This window comes from Suricata suricatta, chromosome 3 (assembly GCF_006229205.1).
Source record: "Suricata suricatta isolate VVHF042 chromosome 3, meerkat_22Aug2017_6uvM2_HiC, whole genome shotgun sequence".
Taxonomy (NCBI): Eukaryota; Metazoa; Chordata; class Mammalia; order Carnivora; family Herpestidae; genus Suricata; species Suricata suricatta.
The window spans coordinates 123,826,189-123,846,986 of NC_043702.1; the positions used below are offsets into that span (position 1 = coordinate 123,826,189).

Here is a 20,798-nt window from a genome sequence, read left to right on the forward strand (position 1 = left end):
GTCACCCATCCTGCTTTGTAATCCTTTCTCCTAAATTGCTTTTGAGACCTGTCCCCACGGTCCCTTCCCAGCGCAGGACACCGTGCTCCGTAGTCTGGCAGACTCCTGAGGTCAGCAGAATGCCGGCTCCAGCCCCAGGGCTGTAAAGCCATCCTTAAAACAGCCGCTAATTCCCAGATGGACGTGTTGCTCACAGTCACCTCTGAGCCCTGTTCTCTGCCCCTACGAAGTCCGGGTCCTCACTCTCTTGCAGGACCAGTAGCCCTAAGTACCCCATCAGCCAGCTCACCCACAAACCCCTGGAGTCTGGCTGAGGGCCTGCCGTGTAGTAAGGGCTCATTTACATCTCCTGAGTGGATGAACCCACAGACTCTGCGTCCTGATGCTATTCCTTTACCCACAAAAGGTGGGCCATAGACACTTTGGATTCTCACCCATTAAGAAAGCACAAATAAAAGGCTACTACTCGCATTCTAGCCTTTACTCAAGGTCCAGACTGCAGGAGGGTCCAGATAACACTAGACATCTACCAGCTGTATGTCAGTGATGGCAGGCTCCCGACCTTCAAGACTATTGGACCCCCATGTCACCAGACTTACTTTCATCCAGCCACTGCCCCCAGCCATTGTCCCTCGATATTTGTCAGGGTCTCAGCCCCCTTCCCACCCCTCCCACTGTTCTCTACACTCAGTCTCCCCGAACGCACCTCCGGGCTCCCTGACACACCCACACCTGGACAGAGGCCCCGTGGGTAGCAATGGGTTGTCATTGTGCTCATTGTTCACCTTTTATCACGACGGCAACACCTCCTAACTGGGCTCCTGTCCCAAGCCCATCCATTTCTCAGCCACAGGGATCATCAGAGTAAATCCAGTGGTTTTTCTTAAAACCCTCCAGTGACTTTGCATGGCCCTTAGAACCGGGTCCCAGCTTAGAGGGCCCTGCTCCCTCCAGCCTCTTCTCACCTCTCACAAATCACACTCTGCACTGGACTTAGGGCATCCGTGTGCTTCCTGAGGTGCCCCTGGCCTCACTGTCTTCACACACACCACTCCCTTGGCAGGGAGAGCTGATGCTCTTCCCATCCCGTAAGCTTGGCCAGGTTGGTGCCTCCTCCTGGAAGGCTTCCCAGATGCCTCTGCCTGGTTGGTGCCCCAGCTGTGCTTTCCATCCTGTCCTTCTTAGTTCACAGCGTCTTCAACTGAGACTCACCTTCTCCCTCCTCCCCCTCCTCCGCTCCCTCTTCCTCTTTTTCCTCCCCTTGCCCCTCCCCCTCCTCTGGGAGGTCTCCTGTGATCCTGGGATTCTTGGGAAGCAGTGCCTAGCGCCCCCTCTCAGGCTAACCATTCAGAGCATTACACCACTCACATTCTATGCCTCCACTTATTAATTTGTTCACTACTGGCCCCTCCCCACCTAACGAGGGTTCCAGTGGGAGCGGGCATGTTGTCCTCAGCGCTGTGATCCGGCAGCCCAGACACACAGCCAGCGGGTGCTCAGCAAGACCTCCTCAGCGGGTGGCTCACACTCACACTCGCCTTTTCCCACAGCCAGCGCAACAAGCTCCGTAGCTTACACAGTAGAAGTCTGTTGCTTTGCAGTTCTGGCGGTCACAAGTCTGGAATGGGTCTCACTGCGCTGTGTTACTTCTGGAGGCTCGAGGGGAGAAGCCACCTCCTCCTTTTCCAGCTCTGAGGCTGCCTGCCCTTCTCGGCTGCCGCCCTCCTCCATCTTCAGGGCCAGTGGTGGTGGGTTGCACCTTCCTTACAGCCTCACTCCGACTAGGTCCCCCCTTTCACCCTACTCTGCCACGTCTAGGAACCCTTGTCATTGCGCTGGGACTACCCAGCTAATTCAGGACAGTCTCCCTGTGTTAAGGGCAGGTGATTAGCAATCTTTATTCCATCTGCTCCCTTCATTCCCCTTTGCCACAGAACCTACCATATTCACATGGTCCAGGGATTAGGATGTGGACAACTTTGGGGATCATTTCTGTCTACCATGCAGATCTATCACACTCTGGATACGTTTGAACTGTCTCTGTTCCCCAACAGCCCATAAACTCTGGGGTGCAGACAGTACCCCTCCTGGCCATGTCTGCTTCTTCCCCCACTGTGTCCCTCGAGCCTCACAGCTGTCCCGTGAGGAAGGTGAGGCAGGCATTATTCTCACTGCACAGACGAGGAGGCTGAGGCTTCAGGAGCTCCAGTAACACGAGAAAGGGACAGATCCAAGATTATGCTCGGGACCTACCTAGTGTCCTTACCAGCAAACCTCTGAGAGCTCCCTGTGTCAGATAGTAGCAAGTAATTATCATAACAGAAGGAGGGAAAGAAAGGAGGAGAGAAGGAAGAAGATGGTGATGGAAACACACTTCCCTTGTCAACAGCACCGCCTTCGCAGAACACTGGGTCTCTCCAGCTGCCCTGGTCATCGTACCACCGGCTTCCAGAGTGATGCTCCTAAACAGCAAATCCTATAGCTCCCTATCAGAATGTCTTATTAGCTTGCCCTAGCCTAGGGAATAAAATCCACATTCCATAGCGCAGCCCCAGTATCTCGGTTTTCATCGTGCATGTCACATGTGCCCAGAGAACACTTTTGGGATGAGCCTACCACAGAGGAAGCTCACAGTAAGTACTCGCTCTGGTGGCCACAGGGATTACCAACCTAATTGTACAGGTAGTGAAACTGAGACTCAGAGGGGCGCCTGGGTGGTTCAGTCAGTTAAGCCTCCAACTTTGGCTCAGGTCATGATCTCACGTTCATGGGTTCAAGCCCTGCGTCAGGTTCTTTGCTGATATGCTCAGAGCCTGGAGCCTGCTTCCGATTCTGTGTCTCCCTCTCTCTCTCTGCCCCTCCCCCTCTCATGCTCTGTCTCTCTATATATAGATCAAAAATAAATAAAACATTAAAAAAAAAAGAAACTGAGACTCAGAGAAATCAAGATTTGCCCAAAGTTAGTATAGCTAATAAGGAAGTGGGAGGGCCTGGATTAAATGGATGTGCCTCACCCTGGACCAGCCACATCTTTCTGTTTCTCTACTTCTTTTCCATCCCCCTTTCCACTTAGGCCATATTGAACTAGTTAGTTTCCCAACGACATACTAGTCTTCCACACTTTGCACCTGCCAGTGGGCCCCCTGTGCCTGACAAGGCCTCTTCCTTCTCCCCCCCATCCCACCATCCATCCCAACAAGCTCTTATTTACCCTTCCAGACTGCTGAAGCATCACTTCCTCTGTGATTCCTGATTCACTCACATGGCTTACGTGCCCTTCTCCTGAGCTTCTATCACAGTGACATACATTTCCCAATCACAGCCATGCTCTTTCCGTCTTATAGTTTTATATAGTTATTTATGTAGTTATTTATATAGTTTTATTATTCTGCATAGTTTTATTATTCTTTCAGCTAGACTGGAAGCCCCTTGAGCTCCAGGACCATGAGCTTTCATCTTTATATCCCCACACTCAGGCAGTGTTGGGCACATGACAGATGGTCAATCAATATTCACAGAGTGGATCAATAAGTGAACGACTGTGAACTGAGTGCCCCCTCGGTGTCAGGCTCTTCGCTGGGTGCTTGGCATCAAACTTATTCTGCCGTCCTTACAAATCTATAAGGTGCCTGACTGCATAATGAGCCCCTCCAGCAGCAAGTTGGGAGGGACTCCTTAGATAGGTCTGCAGCTGCAAGGCATGCTGGGAGCCTGGGAGCCCCTGGGAGGAGGATGCTGACCATGAAGGAAGGGAAGTCACGAACGTGGAAGCAGAGCTACTTTCTCTCCATTGGCCTCTCCCACTCCCAAACCAACAAGTTTTATTGAGAGAGAATTTATATCATATATATATATCATATAATTCACTCATTTAAAGGGTAAAATTCCATGGGTTTTAGTATATTCACAGAGCTGTGCAACTGTCCTCACAGTTGATTTCATAACATTTTCATCACCGCACAAAAAAGATACGCCATCCCCCTTTAGCACTTGCCCCACCTCCTTGTCTTCCCATCCCCTCCAGCCCTAGGCACCCACTGCTCTCTGTAGAAATCTGCAGCACAGCAATCCAGTACAACTAGGAATCTACTTTCGTCTCCACAGATTTGCTTCTTCTGGACTTTTCATGCAAATGGAATCGTGCAAATATGTGGTCTTTTGGGACTGGCTTCTTTCACTGGGCAAGCGTCAGGTCTTCACCATTCATCAGTGTTGTAGCATGATTAGCACTTCATTGCTTGTAATGGCCACATAGTAGTCCAGGATATCTATATGCCACAGCTGCTCATCCATTGGTCAGTGAGTGGACATGGGCTTGATATTCTGATCCAGCTGTTTTGATTTTATACAGAGCTTTGGAGAGCTGGGACCTATGTCATGACCCTAAAAACCATAAAATTAAACTTAGTTTTATGTATTGTTTTAATCGCTCGTTACTGTGCACATGAGTTTCTCAGTGGTGGTTTGAACACTCGGTGATAGAGTGTTAGGAGGCTGCCTTGGTAGTGAGGTAGCCCGCTACTGACCTCAGGATGGCAGGAAGCAGCAGGAGCCCATCTTAGCCAGCTGGGGCTCCCTGAGGCTGCTGTGACCCAGAGGGAATGGAAGGGCAGCAGCAGATTAGATGAGACCCTGGCCATCCCTTGGCATATTTACAGAGGCTGCTAGCCCCATAGCCAGCATTTAGTAATAGCTAACAGTTCTGGATTCCAGGCCCTATTCTAAGCATTTCACATACATGAGCTCATTAAACCCCTCACTGACCATATACCATAAGTGCTACCGTCATCATCCCCATTTTACAGATAGAAATGGAGGCACACAAAAGGTAACTTGTCCAAGGCCACGGAACTGCTAAATGGAGAGCCAGGATTTGAACCCAGGCAGTCGGGCTCAAAGCCTGAGCTCTATGCTCTACTGCCCCACTTAGGGCACAATAATATAATCAGGTGTACGTGCTTCCTAGGAAGAATAGATAGGGCTAGTGCTGCGTCTTGTGGGGACTCGGGGGATATCGGCCACTTGCTGGTGTCTGTGAGAGAACAAGGGTGCAGCCTCTGGAAAACAGGGCACGTGTTGCACATTGGGTTGGAGCAAAGGCTGATGGATGTCAATAATTCTGTTTACAAATGAGGAAGCTGAGGGTCAGAAAGGTCCACCTGCAACATATGTCAGAGCCAAGACTAAACCCCAGGTCTGACTCTGAATGAGTTGTTCTTTCCGCTTCTGCCAAATTGTCCCTGTGCATTGCCAACCGCATCAGACTTAAAATAAATGTTTTCCTTATGCTTATACAATAGTTGTCAGGTTTTTATAAAGAAATTTAACGTACCTTATCTCCCAAATTACATCATTTAGGTCCTGTCACTATATGAGCACTCAGAATAAGCATCTCTGTCCCACTTCTCTGTTGTCCCTGCTGTTGGCTGGGACACACCTGGACCCTAACCCTGCCTCACCACTGCCGCTAACCCAGCTGACCCCACTGGATGGCCCTCCAGGCACCGGGGGCTGTGGGCTGCACCAATTCTGAGACCTCTAAAGCAGTCAGCACTATGTCCTGCTGACTGAGGGTGGTGAACTCTGTCTATGCTGCTGGGCCACATCCTGAGAGGAAATGGGAAGCCCTGAAGGTCCTCAGGAGGGACACACTCCCCCGGTCAGGCGCCTGTCCTTCCTGCAAGCATAGCACTTTACCTGGGATTCCCCTGGGAGAGATTCTTAGAGGCCAAGGACCTGCTATTTTCAGATCCTTAAAGCCTGTAATTGGGTAGGTGGGGGATATTTGTGACTTTTTTCGACTTATATGAAACATTTGTTGGTTAAAAAAAAGTTTTAGTGTTTATTTTTGAGAGAGGCAGAGCGGGAGCAGGAGAGGGGCAGAGAGAGAAGGAGACAGAGAATCCAAAGCAGGCTCCAGGCTCTGAGCTGTCAGCACGGAGCCCAATGGGACGCTCGAACTCAGGAGCTGTGATCATGACTTGAGCTGAAGTCGATGCTTACCCCTGAGCCACCCAGGCGCCCGTACATGAAATATTTGATCACGGTTCACATCCACTGTTTCTATTCCTCTGCCTCATCATGTTGCTGTTCTCCTTCTTCACCTCCTCTCCATTCCCACCTCCTCCGAAAAAGGCTGTTTCCTCTGTGAAGGCTGTGATCCAAGCATGTCCTGCAGCATCTACAGATGCTCAAGAAATGAGGAATAAGGGACTCAGCAGCTTGGGTGAAGGACATGATGTTTCTTCTTTCCAGTGACATTCCAGGATTTCTTACCTTCTGTCACCTTGGCCACAGAAATCTGCCGGTGCTGACTCCTCCCATCTGCAGTCTTCGGAAAAGTGTCTGCGGGGCTGGTTTTGCAGCAGCCACAGGAGCAGTGTCCCCACCTTTGTGAGCAAAGCCAGCTCAGCGCTGATAAGGAGATGACCAGAGTTCAGTGTGTGGACCCCTTCCTTTCCCTAGTCTGTGTATCCTATGATTTCATCTAGTCCTGTGATGGCGACGAATACCAGCTCTAGTGAGTTTTGTTTCCAGCCTGGAGGCCGCCTCTGAGCTCCAAATGTGGGTGTATCTGCAGGTGCCCGTACCGTGTCTACACTTGGGTATCGACAGAGAGTCCAGACTTTCATGAGCAACGAAGAACTGCTCATCCCCCATCTACCTCACTCACATTTCTCTCCCCAGCAAGCCTTTCCCAACCCAGGAAAATACCCCTGCATCCCGTTGTCCAAATCAGACTTCCAGGAGCCATCCTTGGCTGCTCCATCCCTTGTGTCCCAGACCCGGTGCATCGATAATTCCTCACTAACCTACTCCCAGCGCCCCCCTTTGCACTCCCTGCCTGCTGCAAGCCTGGGCGCTCCACCATTACCTGGATTACTGCCAGAACCTTCTTCCTGGTCTCCACCTCCACTTCCCATCCATCCTCCACAGAGCAGCCTCTTATGTGTGACCCAGGTCACACCATCCTTGAAACCCTCCAAATGGTGTTCCATGCCCTCAGAATAAAATACAGATTGCTTCCCACATGGCAGGCCCCAGGCTGCCTGTCGCCCTTACCTCCCCTTGTCTCACGTGTACAAGATGTCCCTGCCACGCTTTTCGCTCTGGCTCTCGGCCTTTCTATCTGTGCTTTCTGCTCAGGAGAATTTTCCTCCCATCCTTTCCCTGGCTGGGATTGAACTCAGATGATAAATGTCTTCCCTCATAAATGTCTTCCTACACCCCCCAGAGATAAAGTGCCCTATTTTATCTCTTCCTTAGCATTTAACAGGCCATCTTATTTATCCGTGTGTATGTTCTTGGTTTGCCTCCCTCGCTGGGAGAGCAACCCCTTAAGGATAAGAACTCTACCTTGTTTGCTATTCTGTCCCAGGGCCTAGAACAGTAAATGTTTATTGATGATGAGTAAGGTATTAGTGACTGAATAAGATAACCCTTCCAGTAAAGGTCTAGAGTTATTAAGCGTGTTGGTCTGGAAAGAGCTAGAGCTTTGGAATCTAGAGAACTGTGGTGCTGGCACTTCCTAGCTTGAATAGCAAGTCACTCAGCAACTCTGGGTACTTTCTTCTTCTGGCAGTAATGCTGTGGGGGTTACAGGAAGTGTGTCAAGTGCTATTAAGGAGAGTGCTTCCCACATAGCAGGTGCTCTGAGTACGGAAGCAGGTCAAATGGGCCCACCTGGCTCCCAGTCCAATGCTGTTTGCATCATCCAAGGATAGCAATGGCTGGATGCTGGGGTGAACTGAAGAGTCAGGGATAAGGAAAGGGTGTCAAGGAAGACTCTGGAACCATTGTGGCATCCCAGAGAGACTGTCTGTGGATGCCTCTGAAGTGACAGTTTAAGTATGGCCCTGTTGGAAGAGTGTGAATCCCTTAAATGACTGGGTTAAGAGCCACTGTAGATCTAGAAGAGCCAGGAAGCAAGCATACCTTATATTTTCAAGGCTCTGGTTGTCTGGCCTGTTTCTGGTGAGCAAAAGAACCTTCCATTTGGCCAAGTTCCGTTTGGCCAAGAGCAAGTGTTCTTCAGCCCCTGGGCAGAGCCCCCTCATTGCTTCTCATCCCAAGCTATAGATGAAGAGGCCTCCCTTGGTGCCTTGTTTCCCTAATCCAGGACCGACACTGTCAGATACTTGGGCTTGGGCCAAGGTGGAGGACGGAGAAACGGGGGCAGAGCCAGGGAGGTAGGTAGAGCCCAATCTGGGCCTGTACACAAAGATTCCACTATGTGGATGGTAGGCAGCATGCAAATTGTATTTACTCAACATGGCAACAGCTTGGGGGAAGTTCCATGCTGTCCAGACACAGGGGCTCCTCAGTTCTCAGAAAAAAGTCCCATAGAAATGGAAAGTAAACACCAGAGGTGATTTTTTTTCTGGCCTAGGCAAAGTCAGACAGGAACCACACAAGTGGTTTCCAAGCTGGCTGGCAGAGCCGGGCTGGAATGGTAGCAGGGAGGGCTTGGTAAGCAAGATCTGGGCCCAGGAAAACGGAACGGAGACCTACAGTCCAGGAAGATGAGTGTCAGCTAAAGTAAGACACAAAGGGAGAGGAGTCCAGAAAACAGATTTAAGACATAGTGATTGGCCCAAGAAGAAAGGATGAGCTGAAGTCTAAGCAGTGACTAAGACTCAGTGTGGATGCAGGCCAGGGTGGTCCGGTGACCAACATGGTCCATAGGGGTAAAGCTCTGGGTGTCTTTGGCCCTGGGAACAGGTATCCAGGTCCTGACGCTGCACGCTGAGTCCTTCAACAAGGACTTTCGATGTTCCAAGCTCTGTGTTAAATACTTTATGGATGTTTTAGAGACAGAGAAAGAACACTTGATCCCAGGGAGGCTGAGGGGTCCCAGGAAAGTCTGAGACTAGGCAAGGACAAGAAAGTCCTTCTCAGTCCAGGTGAGAACATGGCGTTACCAAACCAGCCTCAGGGCCAAGACAGAAAGCTAGTGAAGTTGCTCACTAACCTGGACCTGAGGTGGTACGCCACTGGATCCCTGGAGGAGGATGTAGTTGTACCTGTGAGAATCACAAGGCAGAAATCCGGGCAGAACTTCAAACAGGCTGAGCCACTGGCTTCTCTCCACCTCCAAGGCCATGCTTCTTCCATTGTACCTGTGCAACCCAGTGGCTGATAATAATTTCACTCTTTATGTAGCACTTTACAGTTTTTAAGATACCTTCATAAATTATACTACTTAACTAATATCCATTGCTGGGTTATCACGTGTTGGAGTAAAATGTTCTGTAGATTACTGTGTGACTTGGGCTAAGTTACTTGCCCTTTCTGGGCTTCGATGTGCTATCCAGGGGAAGGCAGCCTCCTACAACACAGAATAAGAGTCTGAAGAGGGGCTGGTGGTGAGTGGATTTGCCAGCTTCCACAAGCTCTGGAGTCCTTAGACATTCTAAAGAAAAGTCATTCATTGGGCTCCAGGAAAACAAACTCAGCTGTATTAAAATCTTTCCTTCAAACCAGCTTTTGAGCCCTAAATGCTTCCAGAAGCCTCATAGTTCTCTCACTTCTGAGCCCTTTGCCAAGCCCAGTTTCGAGACAGGGAAGTTAGGGAGGAGTTTTTGATTCCTGTACAGCTCTATTTTTATCTGGAATGTATCTTCCTGCACACCAGTGATTGGTGCCTTCGAAGCTGAGGTAAAGTACGCTGTCAGCAGGACCCGAGCAATAAATAGCAACAGACAGAGAGACTGATCTGTTATGTGGGCAGGAAGTTAGACAGATGGACAAACCGATCAGCCTGGCCTCTTTGCCAAGAGCGCCTCAGTTAATCACCCTGTGCCCGAAGCCTCTCTGTTGTTCCCAAAGGATGAGCTGTTCGCCTCTGGCAACCCCTATCGTGGCAAGTGTGGAAGGCAGACAGGTGTGAGTCCTGTGACTCTGCCCAGCGGTCCCTTCTCAGGGTGGGCATCAGATTCCCCCACTTTTCCACAGCATCACGGAGAACCTGGCATCTTGAATAGAGGTGAATCCTTTCACATCATTATACAAGGTCAGCATTTGGTGTTTAGGCTGGAATGGGGTTGACCCTGAATTATAGCCGGAAACAGTAAAAACAGACTGGTCTTTCCTCCAGAACAGCTTGTTCTCAGATCTGAAGATTCGTGGTTCCAGCAGTTCTTTCGCATCTCTAACCAACACCTTCCTCACAGAGCTCTACCCTGTTTATGTAACTGCACCTTTCCTTAGTGGGCTTGGGGTGTGCCCTGCTCCTGCCACAGCCGGATAGTGTCTGGCACGACCAGAGACATTTACTGTGACACCCCAAGGAGACACACCATGGCACAAAAAGGAGCGTCTAGAAGCGTGTGCAGCGCATGGACGCGTGTGTACATATGTGTTGGCGTGCACATGTGTGCATATGTGTGTGTTGTGTTGGCGTGCGCATGCTCGCGTGTGTATGTGCCCAGGTGTCTTAGGCACTCGTGTGCAAATGTATGTACGTGCATTGGTGTGAACATGCGTGCCGTGTGTGTGTGTGTGTGTGTGTGTGTGTGTGTGCAGTGCACAGGGACGCGGGAGGCGGCGGGCAGGCATCGTGTTTGGAGACTCCACGCCCCACGGAGCAGTGGACTTCGTTGGGCCAGCTGCTGCTCGGCTCCTTCCAGTGTCAGGCTAAACGTGAGGAGGGGAAGGGACAGGGAGCCCTTGCAACGGTGTGAGAAATGCCGCCAACATAGTCACAAAACACAAAAACCTAATGTCTCTAGGAGGGACATTTAAGAAGTTACTATGGAGGCTGCTTGCAAGCCGGCGGAAGTGAGGCAGCCCTTTACTGCACTTGCTGACCCACCGAGTGTGTCGTGTCACAGTGACAAGTGGCAGGTGGAGGTGGACGGTGTCTTGCCTGCGTCTTGGCCTCCTAGGAGAGCCTGCAGGCACACGGAGGGAGGGACGGCTGCAGGGAGGCCGTGGTCTGCGCTGGTGACACAGAAGGGACACAGGAGGGCCGGTAGCCAACGTGGAGACTTCCCGGTGGTTCCTCCAGCAAAAAGGAACAGAAGAGAAAGGGATGAGTTTCTGTGGAGACAGAAATGCACCGGGCCAAGTACCTAACCTGGATCATCACAAGGGTTCTGGGAAGGATCCTGTTGCTGTAGTAATCTAAACAAATCTCCCAAAGTGCTTACGGTGTGCCAGACCTGGTTCTAGCCCTTCAGACCAGTAGTCAATCGTTTAATCCACAGACCAATCCTACCAGCTGTGTGCTACTATTGTCCCCATCAGGGCGCAGGAAGGTAACATCATTTGCCCAGGTCACTGAGCTAATGAGAGATGGAGCAGCCCAGGGGTTGAATCCAGGTGGTCTGCTTTCACCTGACGTGCTACCTGCCTTTCGTGCTACCTGCCTTTCGTGGCATTTATTTATTAATTCAGCAAATATGTACAGAATGCTTCATTGTCCAAGGTGTTCAGTTAAGGAGGCAAGACAAGATATATATATATATATATATATATATATATACATATATATATATGTATATATATATATATATATATATGTATATATATATATACACACACACACTGAAAGTTTAATGAAGGGCATTTGCTTACCCCATTTCATACACTTGAAGCCTCGCTTGCCAATGCATTTTGCCAGTCCCCATTGCTGAAAGCCTCTTCTGATCCAAGGGAAGGAGACTCCTATGCCCTCTCCTTTTCCTATGTTGCTTCTCAGCCTGGGTCTTTGTAGAATGAGGAACATGGGGCTCATCCTGCTTCCCACGTCTCCGGGTTCCCCTTCAGGACAGGACCTAGAGCCACACCCAGGGCCGAGCACACTGTTAATATTCACTAGATGTGGTCAACTAGATGGTTTTTTTAAATCCTTGGATGCCAGGGCCACTTGCAAGATGCCGTTAAGATACCTCATTGTCGCAGCTTCCCTACATATGGCCACTAGACATGTGCCATGGGTGACACCCAGTAGCAACACTGAGAAGAGCTGAGTATGTATTTGCTGGTTAACTTTTGCTTTCCCTTGGTTTGCCAGGAAAGATCGGCAGAGACCAGTGCCAATGTGGACGACTCGGCGCCCCCCTCGGTGGCCCAGTTGGCTGGGCGGTTTAGGGAGCAGGCAGCGGCTGCAAAGGAGGTGAGTCAGGCGGCTTCCGAGCCCCTCTTCTGGAAGGGGGCTGGGGGAAGGGGAAGTCTGGGTCAGGCCCAGAGGAGAGGGAGGGAGGAGGCTTGGTAATTACCAAATTAGGAAGAGAAGCCAGAGGGGGGTCCCTCTGAATGCGAGGAATGTGACCATGCTGCTGGCCTGTGCAGAATCTTTCCTCACCAGACTGAGGCTTACACTCTGGCCGGGAGGGAGGAGACCCCGGGGCGAGAGCTGGAAAGATGGAAGCCTGGATTCATTTCCATCTTGATCATCCACGGTGGGAGACTTAGATCTCCGCCAGCAGTGCCAGGCCTGGACTGGTTCCAAATAAAGAAATGACTCATGCTTAGCCCTGCCCCAGGGTCCAGGAATCAGGAGAAGGCAGAGGGGGGCAGATTCTGAATTGAGAGTTGAAGAGGAAAAGTTCAGAAAGTGCATTCCGATAGGAAGCCAAGGATCAAGAAGGACAGGAATCCACTGACCAATAGGCTCCAGAGGTATCCTGCTGGAGAGGACAGAGTGAAAGGGAGTGTTGTAATGCTGGAGAGATTTGGGCTAGATTTTCTGGAGTCACGCAGTCTGAAGAGCTCACTAGGTGACCAGGAAGGAAAGGCACTCCAAGGTTGAGGGGTGGCCCCTCGGGACAAACAAAGGCATAGCTATCATGCTTACCTAGAAACAGTGTTTTGTGCTTTGGTTTTATCATCTGAAAAGTCAGTCTTTAATTTCTAGACATTATAGGAATGTCACGAAGGGTGAAGAAAATAGTGTTGCCTAAGGTACTGGCAGCGCCTGGAGGCTGGAAACAGGTGTCACTTTGAGGTGTCGTTTCAGGCCAGTGACTCTCAAGTAAGAGGAGGCTCCAGGAGCAGGAGAGCTGGGATGGGAGCCTGGGGGTCAGCGGCGGATGGGTGGAGAGAGTTCCTGTGTGTGGCTGGTGGCAGGGGACCCTTCCTACATCTTTCCTCCTCCAGACATCCCTGAACATTCCTAAACCAGCTTCCACTTCCTCCTCTTCCTCCCTGTTGCCTGATTACCTCTCTCTATTTTTCTTTCTGTGTGTCTGTCTGTCCCCCTCCCTCCAGACACCAGCCTGTAAGCCAACAAGAAGGAAACCACCCTGCTCCCTCCCCCTGTTCCCCCCCAAGGTAGAGCTGGGCCAGAACGGTGAGGAGGTAAGTGCCGCTCCAGGGCTCAGGGGACACTGGTGATGGGTCTGCCTTCGCCTTCTGACAGGAGGGGGCACAGGACACACACATGTAAACCTTGAATCCTATGCAGGGAGTTTCTCCCTTTCGGATTCTGGGATGACCCTCCTCTTACTGCTTTGGAATTCTTTACTTTGGAAACCAGGTTCCTTCCTGCTCTCTCTTACGGAGCCCCCTTCAGGGTCGGTCAAGGACAGGAACACTGTTTCTCAAGCCTGAGATTTTCAACAAAGAGAATGGGCCGTAGAGTATTATGTTTTACTCCAGGTCCAGCTTATACGATCTTCCTTGTGGAGAAGACACCCGGAAAGAGAGGCGGCACTCACATAAGGCAGAATTGCCACGTGAGCGAATGCCATGGTTCTGCGCTATCCTTGCAAAGACTGGCTGGCGTTCTGGATCGTTGGAAGAAAATCAGAGCACACCAAGGCCTCGTTGCCCTCACATACAAACAGCCAATGTTATCAACATGAGGAAGGCTCTGGCGTCACAGGTCAGAGCCAGCAGTGAATTACCAGACTGCGTGTGTACCTGCCTGTAATTATCTAATTGTAGCTGTCAGAGCGACTTCTCCATGCCCCATCCCAGCAGCCCCTGAACCTTCACTGCGCTCCCATCACGCTCCCCCAGAAACGAGCTCACGTGTTCTCCCGTCCAGCGGGCAGCCACCCTCTGGAGAGAGTAAGCAAGCCAGAGACAGTTTGGTTCCCAAATCCCACTTCAGTTACCTCCTGCCCCCTTCCATTTTGGGGACCGGCAGCCTGACAGTAGACCCTAGATACCTGTATGACCTTCACCACCTGTGTAATTAAATTTTTTTTATGTTTTTAAATTATTTTTGAGAGACAGAGAGTGCGAGCAGGGGAAGGCAGAGAGAGGGAGATACAGAATCTGAAGCAGTCTCCAGGCTCTGAGCTAGCTGTCAGCACTGAGCCCGACACAGGGCTCGAACCCATGAACCATGAGATCATGACCTGAGCCAAAGCCAGACACTTAACCAACTGAGCCACCCAGGCGCCCCAACCACCTGTGTAATTAACATGTGGAGGAGAGCAACAGTTTTCAGACCTGTCCCACCCAAGGCTTGTAGGCCAAAGCCCACCAGAGAAAGTGGACACTCACAGCTGCCCCTGGTCCAGTGGGGTGGGGGGCGTCTAGAGCACCACTGCTCAGAGATCGCTACCCCACACACTGGACAAGGGTCTTCTTCTGGAATGGGACCCCCAAGAAACACAGTTTTTAAAAACTGGGTTTTTTTGTTGGCATTTCCCCAAGCAACGACATTATGGTCGTATGGCTTCATGGGGTTATTAGCCTGTGCTATGACCAAATACACAGCAACAAGTTCTCTTTACCGAGGGTCAACTTCTCCTTGTGACTTCAGCCCCTGGGCAACAGGCTGAGGCCTTGGCCATTAGGAGCCTCCTGGGAGGTTGCCCCCTGATGACCCAGACGTGGCCCTGGAGAAGCCACCATACTGCAGTGAGCCTTCTTCCTCAGTTGTGAAGGACAGGAACACTAACTGAACAGATGATGATGGCCAGGCGGGACGTTTAATTCTCTGGAATAAAAGCAGAATGAGTTAGGTTAGTGCCCTGGCCCCGGGAGAAATGAATCTACAGGCTCCTCCCACGGGGTACCAGCCAGCAGCTAAACGGCATATAACAGCCGGAGGCTGGATGAATAGGAGGGTGGACGTTAGAGGAAAAAGTCCTGCTTGGAGTGACAGGCTGCTTGCACATAGGAAGGACATTGCTTCCAAGATCAATGACTTTTTGTCACCTTGAAAACCATGTAGAAATAAAAAGAACAACCAGCTTTGTGTGGCTGGGCTGGACGGAGGCTGCGACCTGCCGTTCTGCACTCCGTGCTCCCACGCTGTGGCCTGCAGGAACCTCAGGGCGCCTGACGGGAGGCCCCAGTCAGGCTGCCTCTCAGTTGCCAAGGCACAGTGCAGGGAAGGGCCTCTCCATCCCTTCATTCCTGCGCTGAGACAGTGTGGGGGCCCAGAGGTATTCCCCCGTGGAGGACCCAGCCAAAAGGGTATTTAATATGGCCGTAAACTCTGCCTTGTCTGCCAGAGAAGGGCTGACGAACACTCCCGTCTGAAAAAACAGGTTCATAATTTCTAGACATTATAGGAACATCATGTGTAGACTTGGATACATACACATAGAGCTTGAGGCTGGTTTTTCTCCCTTGATGGTATTGGGCCCCGCCACCTGCCCCAAGTCCCGTGGTACATGGTAGAGGAAATGCTGCCACCTACTGCCATTCCTAGGAACTGCACTGGCAGCTGCTTTAGAGTCTTTCTGCTTTGCTGTTCAATTCCAACCAACAAGGATTTGGGGAGCATGAGCCAGGCTCCCTGCACTATATCCAATAGTGAAGGGCTGCGTTTATTGAGTTTCCACTCTCTTCAGGAGATAGTGGTCAGGGGGTGCCTGGATGGCTCAGCTGGTTACACATCCAGCTCTTGATTTCAGCTCAGGTCTTGATCTGGGGGTTGTGAGTTCAGGCTCCACGTTGGGCTCATGCTGGGCGTGAAGCCTACTTTAAAAAAAAAGGATAGCGGTCATTTGGGGAAGAGAAGAGTTTCTGGTATTACATAAAGTGAGGTTTGTCAGCAAAATTGTTGCTGCACTTCCTTAAACAGTATCTTTAGAAATACTGGCTCATGTGAAATTTCACCGTAAAGCACGGAAATCAACTGATTTGGGGCTGACAGCTCTTTGTACTCGTCACTGACACACGGCTCCTTGGAAGGCTGCTCTAGGAGCATGTCTGACGGTGTAACTCATGGAGCCAGAGGCCGCTTCGGGCTGGAGGAGTCCTTAGAATCATTTATTCTAACCCACCTGCCTGGGTGTTGGTGTGGGGACTGGGGGCTGAGATCCGGGTGCCTGCCCGCCTCCTGTCAAAGCCAGGGTCCTGGCTGGAAACTTCCACTCCAGGGCCTCTGCCTCACGGGTGGGCCTTAAAAGGGTCACAAGGAGTTCAGTTGAGTAAATCTTCCCTCTTTCATCACTAAAATACAATCTCCTCACTCAGTAAGTATCTCAGAATATTTCCAAGAGGTGAGTGTTCTTTTTGGGATTCCGGTCAGTGAGTATATGGGGGCCCGGCCACCGCCATCACCATCATGTCATCATATGCCAGTAGAACCAGACTCAGGTTGCAGGGAACAAAACAAGAAGGGGTCCATCTTTTTAAATAAAGTAAAATGCAGACAAGATTCCTGACATGCATTCATCGCAAAGATATCTCCAACTAGCGGAACATACCTAATGTTTTGTTTATTTTTAAAATTCTCTTAACATTTATTTTTGAATGACCAAGAGAGACTTCACCAGCAGGGGAGGGGCAGAGAGAGAGGAAGACACAGAATCCAAAGCAGGCTCCAGGCTCTGAGCTACCAGCACAGAGCCCGATGTGTGGCTCGAACCCATGAACTATGGGATCATGACCTGGGCCAAAGTCAGACACTTAACAGGTTTAATGTATGTATCAGCCATTGACTGCTTCTAGAGGCCAGAGACTAAATCATGTTCATCCGCGTATAACCAGGCAACATAATACCTGGAATGTAGTAGATACTCAGTAAATGTCTGCCTAATCAAAATGAACAATGTTTTGGAAAATAATAATCTATAAATAACACTGTTGGTGGTTTGGATTTCCCAAAATACCATTAGTTCAAGGGAAGAATTTCAGTTTTACCTCTATAAGGTTTCACCTTTGGTCTGTGGTTTCTTCTGTTGTTTGTGAAACAGAATAGTCACTTTGCCCTTTTTCTCTGGAATTCCCTCCCGATGTTGGCTCATGTTGTTGAAGGTCATGAGGTGAAGACCTCATCCCCTCAGACATAGTCTGTTGCCTCACAATGACCATGAAGTCATCCTTTCCAGAACAGGAGACCGCCTGTGTTTTAGTCTGTCCAGCCTGTTCTGATTTCATAGATTCAAGTGGTCTTGTGCGGTGAGGTGAGGGTGGGGTGGGGTGGAGGGGACCCCCCCCAGACCCCGACCAGGTGAGTGGGGTGCTAAAGCTAAGTGGGAAAGCAGTGAAATCAACTTCTTCTCCTCTTCTTTCACCGGGGCCATCGGGGCTCCAGCCACCCCACCTCCACTGACCTCACTGATTCCATTGTTTTGGTCCATTTGCTCTATAGAAATCACCACCCAATGTAAGCCACCCTCCTAAATTCAAGGTGAAGAGTTCGCCTCTGATCGAAAAGCTTCAGGTAAGTACAAAACGGTTGCCCACTGCTACTTCTGACCCCGCCCACCTCTTGCCCAACATGTGAATGTCTTTGGGGCTCCTGGGGGTACAGCATCTATCACCTGAAGAGCTGACCTCTGATAACCAGCTGTGAAGGATGAGGAGCCCTATCTAGGGGAAAAGAACTCACGTAAACATCCTATCACTCATGAGCTCATGAATTTAACAGCTAACTCCAGTTGGTGGATAATGTCTCAAGAATCTTACAGGAAAAAGACATTTTAGCCCAAGAAACACTCCAGGACTAGTCAAGTCCTCCCTCCCAAGCCCCCACGAACCATATCAGCTTTACACAGGGCTGAAATTTAGCAGTTAGGCATTTCCCTGACATGGCCAAATCCGTTGTTTGGAATGCCTGCCTCTCCATCTGTCAGCTTGTGAACCCAGAGCCCTGACCATTGCACCCACAGCTGACTGGCTTTCCTGGGGATGGGTCTGAACCACGTGGCAGTGTACTTGAGCTCACAGCCTTTTGGAGGAGACCGGACTGTCACACATGGGACAATAAGAGACATAAAGGAGCGTAAACACCAGAGGTCCAAATGGTGTGCTTGCTGTGTGTCGCCTCCTACTCCTCTAAATCAGAGTTCCTCAACCTGGCAGTGTTCGCGGAGAATAATTTTGTGGCAGGGCGCTGCCCTGTGCATTGCAAGGTGTTAGCAGCGTCACTGGTCCCTACCCACTCAATGCCAGTAGCACTCTCCAATGAGTTGTGACGTTGAAAGATGTCCCTAGGCATTTCCTGGGAACGCAGTTGCCCCCTACCGCCACCCCAGATGAGAGCCATGCTCTAGAATTTTAGAGCAAGAAGAGAGTAGAGTGGGCAGGAGTAATTAACGAATGCTTTATGAAACACCTACACCCTGAGTCGGTCCTCAAGAATGGGGGGCTAGAAAGGAAGGAGGAAGGTGCTCCTGGTGTGGGAACAGCGTGAGCCAAAGCACAGAGGAGAGAGGTATGTCTGGATCAGGCCTGAGGAAGATGCAAGGGCTTCCCCCACGGTCCCTGCACCACCCAGGAGAGGAGCCAGGCTCTGATGCACCACAGCCTCCCGTCTGGGCCCAACTAAGAAAACCAGCTCGTGGACACTGTTCTGAAACCACTGTTAGGGGCGTGCCAAGACAAGTGGCTCCCGCTTCTACAATTCCACCTCTGGGAGAGCCCAGGCCTGATTTCAGGTTAAGAAAACCATCTGGTTTCTGGCAGTGAGCCTGCCCTGTGGACGGTGGTGGGGGCTCCCTGAAGTCTAACTCCTACTGAAAAGCCCCGTTGGCACCACCACAGTGGGGAGGAGGGACCACCTGTGCCACCTGGAGGCTGCAGGGCTCCTGCGTCCATAAGGAGGGTCTCTCAACAGGGGTCCAGATGCGCAGCCAGCCGAGGGGTGTAGTCCAGGACTTGCACCCTTGCCCCCCCTGCAGCCCACCTCAGCCCCTATCCAGGCGCCAGAAGTAAGTTCCCACCTGCCGTGGGCCCCGCAGTCTTGGTCTCCTTCCCCTTTCCCATCAGCGAGGAGCCTCTCTGGGCAGCTCAGCCACTGAGAAGGTTGTGATCACTGATCCTCAGTCTCATTAAGACTATCAGCAACAGGGGTCGCCTGGGTGGCTCAGTCAGTCGGTTAAGTGTCAGACTCCCATCTCAGCTCAGGTCTTGATCTCAGGGTCCTGAATTCTGGAGCCTCCTTCTAAAAGAAGAAGAAGAATGTCAGCAAGAGGATACAATTTGGCCAGATCCCATAGGAGCCCTTGCTTTGTTGGGAAGCAGGGGGCCAAGAACTAAGAAATGCATCATCAGCTAGACTTGCCTTCTAAATAGTCTTAGATGACTTTTGGGGTATGATTTTCTTCACTGGAGTAGTTCATAATTCCAAGTTCAAGTTTCCTGCCTGCTGGCTAGCAAAATGTATTTTATTTGCAAGTAGTCTTACAGAGGGAACTTTCCAGCTTAAAATTGGGCGGGGAGGGAGACCTCCTGAAACTCCCAACCCGAGTGCCCACTGCCCTCAAGCCCTGTCACAGCCCCTCAGTATATGGTGCTTTTTGACATGGCTTGGGCCCACAGCATGGCTGTGCAACTTCTGTGTTCTTAATACTTACCATGACTCACTTTCGTCCACGTTATAAGGCCTTTTTTTAAAAAGTTTATTTATTTATTTTGACAGAGGGAGAACAAGTCGGGAAGGGGCAGAGGAGAGAGAATCCCAAATAGGCTCTGTGCTGCCAGTGCAGACCCGGATGCAGGGCTCAAACTCATGACCCAAGAGCTCGTGACCCGAGCAGAAATCAAGAGTCCGACACTTAACTGAGCCATTCAGGCGTCCCTGCTGTAAGGTCTTTTTCTAAATCACAGTACAAATAAGTATCAGTGTTTCTTCCAGCCAAGGGGGCACCAGGGGGACTCTGGAGGGAGGAGGGGAGTGTGGACTGTGAGTGGGTGGCAGCAGGAACGAGTGCCAGGGACCAGACCAGAAAGGACTCAGGCGGTCAGGCTAACTGGTTTGGACAAACAGAGTCCAAGACTCAGGCTGTTTATTGGACTCATTGGAGGTCACGCAGCTATTAAGTGAAAAGATCTGAGTTTTGCAGTCAGGCCTGTCTGTGTGGATAGCCTCTGTACTTTCCACCACACCATCTGTCCCTCACACTGTCCTTTCCTGGGGAGTCCCCCTGCTGTTCACTGTTTTGGAGGACACCACTGGGCCGGATCTGGAGACACAGAGGGCGGCAGAGCAGAAGGACTGCCCCTAGAGGGCGCCAAAGAGGACCCAGTGCTGACTGCCGTCCACCCCACAGGCCTTTCTGCACCAGCACCTTCTCCACCGCCTGCCTCTCCCTGCTCCCGCCCCTGCCCCCCACGCCGCTCTGGCTCCCTCAGGCCGAGGTTACCTTTGAGGAGCCTCTCCCCTTTGTTGCCTTCCAGATGCATTTGAATTTGAAACTGATAAGAACAGATACTACACTTGATCTTAGCCAAAAGGCCGAGAAGCGATAGATGCATTTGAATTTGGTTTCACCTGCCCGGCCATGGCCTAAGTGGGGCACACACTCACTTCTGCTCCACGGGCTCCCTCTTGGAAGGGCTGGGCAGCCTGCTGTGTCCACCACTCTGTCTGGCCATCTACCAACAGGGCTTAAGAGACCAGCAGACCTGGCTTGAATCCCAGGGCAGGCTCCTGAGCCACT

General features: G+C 50.9%; 1 protein-coding gene and 1 pseudogene across 5 annotated transcripts in view; one reads left to right on the plus strand and one right to left on the minus strand.

Annotated features, from left to right (window-relative positions):
- RCSD1 (RCSD domain containing 1) overlaps positions 1–20,798 on the plus strand; it is a 65,060-nt gene that overhangs the window by 34,182 nt on the left and 10,080 nt on the right. For 2 of the 5 annotated variants that reach the window (XM_029935082.1, XM_029935085.1), the window contains exons 2-4: positions 12,017–12,118; positions 13,213–13,302; positions 17,507–17,578. In XM_029935082.1, the coding sequence (XP_029790942.1) occupies positions 12,017–12,118; positions 13,213–13,302; positions 17,507–17,578 (264 nt within the window). Of the gene's footprint in view, positions 1–12,014; positions 12,119–13,212; positions 13,303–13,342; positions 13,829–17,506; positions 17,579–20,798 lie in introns of those variants that run through there. The other 3 variants (XM_029935086.1, XM_029935084.1, XM_029935083.1) reach the window with 3 other exon arrangements.
- On the minus strand, positions 20,493–20,605 carry LOC115288702 (annotated as a pseudogene).